Here is a 9787-nt window from a genome sequence, read left to right as displayed (position 1 = left end):
GCACCAGTTTGCGTGTAAGATTCAGGAGCGCGCGTATGTAAAACGGGCCCAACTCAGTTTTCTCTTCCTCGCTTTTCCCCAAACCAGCATTGAACTCTTTGCAGTTTTTTAAACTTCAAGTAACGATTCCCTAGATTCTTAGCTCTTTTCTGGTATTTGTGTCACACCAAAGTTTTTCCCTGAAGTGCATCCTATTCATACCTGTTTAAATTCAGGAGTCAATCTTTTCTCCTGTCCTTAACCCTGTTTAGGAATCAGTTGGCCCACGTGTTTTAGGTGGGAATTGCTGGCAGGCGTGGTACAGTGGAAAAAAGAACCCCTAAATTGTTTGAAGTTTACGCTTCAAAACTGAATAAAAATCTGGTTGACTTAAATGAATGGTGGTGACTTTGGAGGTACATGAAATTTAAATGATCTAAGATTTGAAAAACGTGTTTCTATAGAGATGTGTAACAGCCTTTAAAAACAGCCTTTTTAAGAGGAAAAACTTGGTGTAATTATAGGCTGTCTGAAAGGGTTGTAGGTTGATTGGATTCTCTCTGGGAATTTTGAAAACATTTAAAATATTCTGTTTTAAATTGAATTAAACTTGGATTTAGGGAACCTACAGATTCAGAAAAATTTCCTTATAAAACTTTTTTTTTGTTTGTTTAAAGTGGAAATGCAATATCTCTATCAAAAGGCGGCATTTAATAATGTTCAGTTAAATAGGAAAGTAATTTTATGTTCTGGAAAACAATTTGGCAAAATTTATTAATTTGAAGTTGTGTCTGCTTTTCCACCCACAAGTTACACAACTTAAATGTAACTTAAACTAACACATGGCTAGGCGCCCATAACTCAGTAAGCAGGGTGCTGGCTACCTACACTGGAGCTGATGGGTTTGAACCCAGCCCAGGCCTGCCAAACAGCAATGACAGCTATAACAAAAAGATAGCTGGGCGTTGTGGTGGGCACCTGTACTCCCAGCTACTTGGGAGGCTAAAGCAAGAGAATCGCTTAAGCCCAAGAGTTTTGGAGGTTGCTGTGAGCTGTAACGACACAGCACTCTACCAAGGGCAACATAGACTCTGTCTCAAAAGAAAAAATAAATAAAAAGAAAGAAAGAAACTAACACATAGGTACAAGGAGACATACAGGAATAGACATAGCAGTATTGTTTGTAACAAACAAAAATTTAGAGGCAGCTTAGATATCCATCAGTAGGCGAATAGTCAGATACAATACGTTCATATAACAGAATATTATGCAGCCTGACAGATAAATAAACTAGGGCCAGCTTTTAAATATGGATGAATTTCACAAATGTGATTTGTATAAAAAAACTTTAGAAGGATTGACATAGTATGATGCCAATTTTTTGAAGTTAAAATTATACTAAACAGTATTATATGTTGTCCAGTCATGGATGCATATCTAAGTATAAAGAAATATAAGAGGGACATCCCCACTTTTGTGCAGGCAAACCTAACTTTACTAATAGTGGTACAAGCTGATACTGTTATATGCCTTCTTACGTGACAGAGTAAGTTTATATCATCCCTCGGCCATATTGTTACCAAAAATATTTGCCCTTCTAGCACTTTCACAGGTCCTCCCTCAGCAGTGGGGCCAGGATTTGGTAGCTGGTGCTGAAAGAAAACCCTTGATTACATCCTTGCCCTGGGACTGTACCAGTGGCAACTGTTACTCAAGGGGACAGAGATCATTCTGTGACATCTTACTCAACTTCATGCCTTTTTCCTATTACTCTAACCTTGAGCCCTCCTTCCCCCTTTCTGTCCTTTGTCATACAAAAATAAAAAGATTAAAACAAATGTCTAGGCTCAGTCTAGGTATGTGGAAATAATAAATACCAAATCCAAAATCAGGTATAGATTGTCTGTAAGATACTAGGCCTTGACTGTTAAAAAGAAGCCAATGTTATAAAAATACAAAGATGGGGAATAATGTTGGTTTAAGAGATACAGTGTGTGAAACCTGATTGTATCTTGGACTAGGCAACAAATAGATATGAAAAACCTTTCCAAGATAATTAGATACATTTCAGTATGAACTACATAATAGATTGTCTTACTGAATCAATGCTAATTTCTTTAGGTGTTATAAAGGTATTGTGATAATCTAGGAGAAAGTCCTTCTTAGCATTAACCTACATTATTGAGGGATGAAATGCCTTGCTATTTGATATTTTCAAATGGTTTGGGGAACAAAATAATATGTATACATAATATAAAGCAAATGTAGGAAAATTTTAGCAGTTGGTAAAAGTAGGTAAATGATATTTGGGTGTTTATTATTGTTTCCTTCTTTTTGATTTTGAAAGTTTTCAAAGTAGAAAATTGAGGAAATGGAAGAAATTAAATGCATAGAATCACCAAATTTAGCATAATAATTATAGGGAGTAGGGAGGGATGCAAAGCATCTTCAACTGTAGTGGTAATTTATTTCTTGGGGTGGGTGACAGGGATGTGATAGTTATTGTAATGACATTTATACTTTTAATGTAGATTAAATATTTCATAATGAGTTAAAGAAGATTATTTAAAAAATCAGTTTACAATTGGTGATTTACACATTTTATATCTTTTCCAGCATAATAAATTAGGCAATGAAAAGTAAAACACATCAACACCATATTTAATTTCTTTGTAAAGCAATAGTTTTTCTTCTAGTGGCCTTTTAAGTTTACTTTTCATTTTTTTTTTATTTGTATTTTTCATAGGTTTTTGAGTCCTGAATTCATTCCTCCAAGGGGAAGAACAGATCCTCTGAAATTTCAACTAGAAAGAAAAGATATGTTAGAAAGGAGAAAAATACTGCACATTCCAGAGTTCTATGTGGGTCAGTAAGAGCTGAATGCTTTCATTATTACTGTCTGGAGGGCTAGTTTTCTTCGCATAGAGATTATTTTTTCACATATACGGGTTTTGCCTGTATGAGGTACTTATTCCTAATATTATATTTAAAATGTTTAGGAAGTTAAGTTACCTAGAAATGTTATTTGTTTCTGTGTCTTATATAAAAGTTCACTTCTGTTTCAAATTTGTAGGAAGCATACTTCGTGTTACTACAGCCGACCCATATGCCAGTGGAAAAACCAGCCAGTTTCTAGGGATTTGCATCCAGAGATCAGGAAAAGGACTCGGAGCTACTTTTACGCTTAGGAATACTATCGAAGGACAAGGTAAATTTCATTTTATGATTTTGATTGTCTGAAAATTGTTATCTCAAGATTCCTTTTTGTTTTCTGTATCCTGTGATAAGAAATCTGAAATTTGAAAAAGAAAAGGAGCTCCAAGGGAAGACATGGACCCTGTGGCTTAGAATGAATCGAAAATTAAGATTACTGGTTAAATACAGTCAGTGTTCTGTTTTCTTTTGAAGACTTCTTATATTACTGGGACAACAGCCATTAGAAGTAGACTTTCTTCTACAACATCAAGGGAAGAAATAAGTGACTGTAAGCAGTGTGGGACATTCATTTTAGGAGCCATTATAAGCCATGAAACCATTAAGACAAACATAACAGTGTCCTTATGAGTCACTGGCTCCTAAAATAAATGCCTGCATTTTGCTTTATATTATTACACAGAAGAATCACCAGAATTATCTCTGTTTTATAAGACTTGGAAGTATTTTTAAAAAGGCAAAATTATGTTTGTATACTATGCCTAATAATGCAGAGAACCAAGTGGTAAAATTCTAGAGGGATTAAAATGGCAGGAACAGTAAAGTTTTATAATTAAAGTTGAATGCTTCATGATTGTCAACAGTGAAGTATTATTCATATTTTCAAAGCAATTGAAAACATAAGAGCAAATGCTATCTTATTCTATAATGGCCTATGGTGCTGTGCATATGGGAATTCAACGGGACTAGGATGATAATGGCAACCTTTGCCTTCACTCATGCTGAGTACTTGGAGAAGTTTAGTAATAGAGAGGAATGGTCATAGATCTAACGCAGATGGTCCTGGGTTTGATTTTATATAAACCTAAAATGTTAATTCTACCTAACAGGGTTCTAATCAAAAAACTGCAGTATGTGCGTGAAGTACTGGGCACAGAATTCTCAGAACGTATTAGCTTTCTCTTGCTGTGCTCTAGTACGTTTGACTGCTGTAACCTGCTTCACCCTTCCCTATAATATTCCCTGCCTTAGTGGTTCCTTCGCATCTAGTGGCTTTGTATACCATCCACGTGATAACTCCCAAATTCATATGTCTAGGACTGAGCCTTTTCAGATTTCAGATTTGCACATGGAACTCCCTGATCAACATCTCCATTTGGATGGTTTTTATTTAAGTGGTACCATTGCCACCCACTTAATCCATAACCTGGGAACTATTTTTATTCCCTTTCACACTTTTAGTTAATTAAGAAGTTTTCTTGGCTCAATCTTCAAAAAATAATCCCAGTTTTGACTGTTCCTCCTTTTCTTTTTTTCCCACTCTCATTTTTGTCGCCATGATCTGCCTGCCTGCAATTGTACAGTCTCTCTGGTTCACAGTTCTAGCGTCTTAGTCCACTTGTGCTGCTGTAACAAAATCCCACAGGCTGAGTAATTTGTAAAGAACAGAACTTTATTTCTCACAGTTCTGGAGGCTGGGAAGTCCAAGGTCAAGGTGTTGGCAGGTTTGGTATTTGGAACGGACCTTGTTCCTGCTTCCAAGACAGTGTCTTGTTGCTGTGTCCCTCCTGAGGGGATGAACTCTTGTGTCCTCTCATGGTGAAAGGCAAAAGGGCAAAAGAACCTAAACTAGTTCTCTCCAACCCTTGTGTGAGGATTAGAGAGAGGTTTTGCAAAGGCTTGCAGAGGCAGAGCGTTAATGACTTAATCACATCTTCAGAGGCACCACCTCTCAGTACCACCTCAGTGGGGATTAAGCTTCCACATGAATGTTGGAGGAGACACATTCAAATGGTAGCAACTGGCCCACTGAGTTATTGTGCTGCACCTAAATGGACCTTTCCTTGGTTTTTCAAACATGGCAAGTTTGTTAACACCCCAGGGCTCTGCTGTTGGTCTTCCTTCTGCCTGTAGTGTTCTTGGCCTTTTCCGAGAGGCTTTCTCTGACTGCACTTAAAGTTATCCCCTCCCTGTTACAACATCATCATCCTATATTGTCTTCATGGTATGAAATCACCTTGTGTGTTTGTCATCCACTGGTGTGTAAACGCTTAGGAGAGGAGGAGGAGCATCTTACCTATTTTGGTTTTACTGTAGGCGCAGCTTCTAGGTCAGTGTCTGGAAGAGAATAGCTATACAGTAAATACTGAATTGAAACCTGATATTAAATACTAGAAACTAGCATTGATTATATATATAATATTTGTATTCCTTTTGGGATTATTCCAGAAAACACAATATACCCTTACCTTTAAGTATTTGATAATACAGATAATATTAAACTATCACTTGTAGTATCTTGATGAGTTGAAAGCTGCTCCTAGTTTGCACATGCAAAGAGCTCTCCTGTGTCACAAAAAAACCCCCAAAACATGTGCTGGCCTAGCACCTGTTGCTCAGTGGTTAGGGTGCCAGCCACAGACAACGGGGCTGGTGGGTTTGCACCCAGCCTGGGCCTGCTAAACAACAATGACAACTACAACAAAAAAAGTCGGGCATTGTGCTGGGTGCCTATAGTCCCAGCTACTTGGGAGGCTGAGGCAAGAGAATCACTTAAGCCCAAGAGTTTGAGGTTGCTGTCAGCTGTGACACCACAGCACTCTACTGAGGGTGACATAGACCCTGTCTCAAAAAAGAAAAAAAAAAAACAAAAAACTACGCCATCCTTAAAAAGAACTTGTAACCAAAGTTGGAATTTAAAATTTTACTTACACTTTTTGCATCATTAATCCTATTACTCTTAACTTGGAAGATCAATTTTTATTCAAGTAATTGGGAGATAAACAAGAACATGACATAGTGAAGAATTTACTCAAACTTTCTCCAAGTAATAATATTGTCAGAATGAAGATAATTTGACTCAGTGACCTTAAAGAAGAATTTTTTTCTTTAGACTAACATTCTAATTCAGACCTTCTCACTTTTATTTAAATGCATTTTAGTTTATTTCTTTCAATAATCTTCATCTTAAAAATTATAATCTTATGTCACATTTCCTACATTCAAAATCTTGTGCTAATTCCTTTATGAAATGCTTCTACTATAGCTGAGGCATGTACAGGAATCTGGACTTAGTTTGTATGAATATGTTTTCTTTTTTTTGCAGGTGTTGAGATTTGCTTTGAACTTTATAATCCTCGGGTCCAAGAGATCCAAGTGGTTAAATTAGAGAAACGGCTGGATGATAGTTTGGTATACTTAAGAGATGCCCTTCCAGAATATAGCACTTTTGATGTGAATATGAAGCCAGTAGCACGAGAGTCTGGCCAAGAAGTTCCTATTAATGAGGTACAGCTTGTATTTTTGAAATAGGAAGTTCAAGTATAAAATAAGAAAGAATCATCCTCATGAAAACTTTAGAAGAACTTTTACTTATTTCTGTCAGCCTAATTATTCTTTTTTTGTATCTTCCTTAGTTGAAAGTGAAAATGAAGCCTAGGCCTTGGCACAAACGGTGGGAACGTCCGAAGTTTAATATTAAAGGAATCAGATTTGATCTTTGCTTAACTGAAGAACAAATGAAAGAAGCTCAGAAGTGGAGTCAGCCGTGGCTTGAGTTTGATATGATGAGAGAATATGATACTTCAAAAATTGAAGCTACAATATGGGATGAAATTGAAGCATCACAAAAGTCCTGACTTGAGAATTAATTTGGTTCCCTGCAGGAGGATATATTGACTCCCTGAGGATTTGAGACCTATTCAATTTCATTTATAAGAACATAGACATTAAATGAACCAAATATTATTTTATTAGTACTTTTTAAAAAGTATAACATTTGCACATAAGTTTACTCTGAAAAGAGAAATGTACATGCCACATGGTGCAATGTCCATTCCCTTGTTGGAGGCAAAGATACAACAGAAGTCAAGGCATCACCAGAATCCTCTTCATTGAGCAGGGAATCTGAGCAGGGGAAGGGGTGGGATGGTCTTTTAAAGATGTGAAATAAATCATAAATAGAGAATAATGTATAATTTAAAGAAAAATAAAACGAAGATTCATGCACCCACCACCAGGTTAAGAAATAGAACATTTATTAAAATCTAGGAGCACTCCTGTGTATCTGCAATTGCACCCCTCTCTTCTTTCAGATGGAGACACTACCTTGACTTTGTGGTAATCATTCCCTTGCATTAAAGTCAATTGCCCATGTATGTATTCTTTTTATTATTTTTTTGGCCGGGGCTGGGTTTGAACCCGCCACCTCTGGCATATGGGGCCGGCGCCCTACTCCTTTGAGCGACAGGTGCCACCCTGTATTCTTATATAGTAAAAACCTGTTAGCAAATACAAAAGGGTAATATTGCCATTGTTATATGAAGGCTTTAAGGAAAATGTGTCACCTTTCCTAGGAGCTTAAAATTGTAGCTTTTGAGGATGTTCATAGCTGAGGTTATGGATGAAGGCTCACTGGGCCATCTGGCCCAGTTACAGTGTGATCTGGGTAATTGATACTGCTGGCAGAAATGTGGTCAGAGGAAGCAGACTGTTTTCTGATGCGCAGAGCATGATGGGTCAAACTCCAGGTCTTAGCAGTAAGTCAAAACAGAGTACCAACCTGGGGTGATATGAGTGTTCCTGCTTGTCCTGCAGTTAAAGCATGTATGTGATTTGGTCCAGGCATGCTGTTGCTCAGGTTAAAAAGTATGGTACCAGCCTGTGTGTTGAGGAAGGCAACCCTCAGGCTTGTCAACTGAATTACGCTTGGCTCTGCCCTCTAGTGCCTAACTTGGGAGCTCTTTCCTGTGCTGAGTTATTTTCTGGATTCCACGCTTTTCATTTTATTGGTTACTAATTTGTTTCAGTGGAGGACCTCTTTTGGTACCTTCTAGAGGAAGTGTGTATGGAAGTAAGACTTTTTTTTGTTTGTTTGTTTGGTTTTTTTTTTTTGCAGTTTTTGGCCAGGGCTGGGTTTGAACCCACCACCTCCGGTATATGGGGTCGGTGCCCTACTCCTTTGAGCCATAGGCACTGCCCTGGAAGTAAGACCTTTTTAAAAGACTTTTTATGTCTATCACATTTGACTGGTACGTTCGTATATATAAGAGTTTTAAGTGGGAAATAATTTTCTTTCAATATTTAAAGTTACTGTTACTCAATTGTCATATTTCTAGTGGTATGTTGAGAAATCCAAAACCGTTTTGGTTTCTGCTCCTTGTATAAATTTCATGGTCATGTGCCTTGGTGTGGGTTTATATCCATTGTTTTGGGCTTCTGATAGGCCCTTACTATGTGATAACTCATTCTGTCAGTTGTGAGAAATAGTGTTCATTGATTCAGTCTCCCTTTCCTCTTCCTGAAACTAATATTTGGGCATTGGATATCCAGGACCTGGGTATCTATTTTCTTACCTTTTCCCTGCCACTTCTTGGGTTTCTAGCTTTTTTACTTAATCTTCCAATTCTTTGCTATTATATATTAAAGTCTTAAGATGCCTTTTTGATTTGTGAAGTTTTTTTACATAGTACCCTCTTATGCTTTTCTCTATGGATTTGTTCTCTTACTACTATGGCAACTCATTGTAGTAGTATTATATTTTATTTATTTTTTGGAGACAGTCTCAAGCTGTCACCTATGGGCATCATGGTTCACAGCAACCTCCAACTCTTGTGCTCAAGGAATCCTCTTACCTCAGTTTTTGTAGTTTTAGTGGAGACGGGGTCTCGAGTTTGCTCAGGCAGGTCTATCAACCTCATGAGCTCAAGCTATCCACCTGCTTCGGCCTCCCAGAGTGCTAGGATTATGTATTTTTTTCTTTTGAAATTGTTTCCTAGCATATCTTTCCTCCAAATTTCTTCTTTCTGTGTGTATGTATTTCTGTTTTCTATATTTTAGGCTTTTCCAGGACATCTGGTAATCCTTGGCTCTCTTAACAGTTGAAGGGAGGATTGAAAAACTTGAAAAGCCTTGGACTGTGGGAAGGGGTTGTCCTTAGTGTTATTTGAATAGGCTTTTTGGGGAGTCCCCTCCTCCATGTGAATATCTTGGTTTGGACAGATTCTCCAGAGTAGAGGCTTATCTCCCTCTTGGAGGGAAAGGTTCTATTTGCCAGACCGCAACCTTCAGCGACTTCCTTGATTTTTTTCACTAATGGTGGTGATATAGGTTTCTCACCACTTTTAAGAAGCAAATATGCCTTCCTTCACTTAGAGTATTTGCTGAGATTGCCTCTCAAAAGTTTAACAAGAGTGTATTTCCTGTATTATTCTCTTTATCTTATTAGAAACTTGTTATTTCTTTGCCATCATAAACACACTTCAATCTTCTTGGTAGAACGGTAGATGGACATATTTTAAGATGTAAAGCTATGCAAATATATGATCAGTTAGTAAGCATTGGTGCTCAAAAACATGACCAGTTGTGTTTCCTACTCTTTTTCTAGTATTGAAAGGATCGTTGTTTAATATTTAAAAGATTGTTATCTGGTCTTACAACTGATGCATTTTTCTGCTTTGTCATTTTGTTTGCAAACCACCTAAAAGTCTTAATTTCCTCATCTATTTGACACATTACCAAAATGGACTCTATGTTGTAATCACATGGGTAATGTGCAAAAGTACGAATAGCTGAATGATTTTTCAGGGGATTATCTTTTTCCTTCTGTTTTCAAATTATTATAAACAGTTTCTAAAGACATGGTCACAGCTGCCAG

At 37.2% G+C, this 9787-nt stretch overlaps 1 protein-coding gene and 1 non-coding gene across 2 annotated transcripts in view; both read left to right on the top strand.

The window, feature by feature from the left end:
• MRPL19 (mitochondrial ribosomal protein L19) overlaps nt 1-6923 on the top strand; it is a 7397-nt gene extending 474 nt beyond the window's left edge. The window contains exons 2-7 of the mRNA XM_003793357.3: nt 657-715; nt 2596-2618; nt 2726-2844; nt 3053-3187; nt 6239-6420; nt 6549-6923. Coding sequence (XP_003793405.2) covers nt 657-715; nt 2596-2618; nt 2726-2844; nt 3053-3187; nt 6239-6420; nt 6549-6770 — 740 coding nt within the window. The 3' untranslated portion in view covers nt 6771-6923. The remainder of the gene's footprint in view (nt 1-656; nt 716-2595; nt 2619-2725; nt 2845-3052; nt 3188-6238; nt 6421-6548) is intronic.
• Nucleotides 1577-1704, top strand: LOC111726514. Its single transcript, XR_002774276.1, has one exon. It is a non-coding gene; the product is annotated as a small nucleolar RNA SNORA30/SNORA37 family (small nucleolar RNA).
• Nucleotides 6924-9787: the final 2864 nt, after the last annotated feature.

This window comes from Otolemur garnettii, unplaced genomic scaffold (genome assembly GCF_000181295.1).
Source record: "Otolemur garnettii isolate 467f Iridium unplaced genomic scaffold, OtoGar3 scaffold00068, whole genome shotgun sequence".
Taxonomy (NCBI): domain Eukaryota; kingdom Metazoa; phylum Chordata; class Mammalia; order Primates; family Galagidae; genus Otolemur; species Otolemur garnettii.
This window is presented reverse-complemented; position numbering and strand designations above follow the sequence as displayed.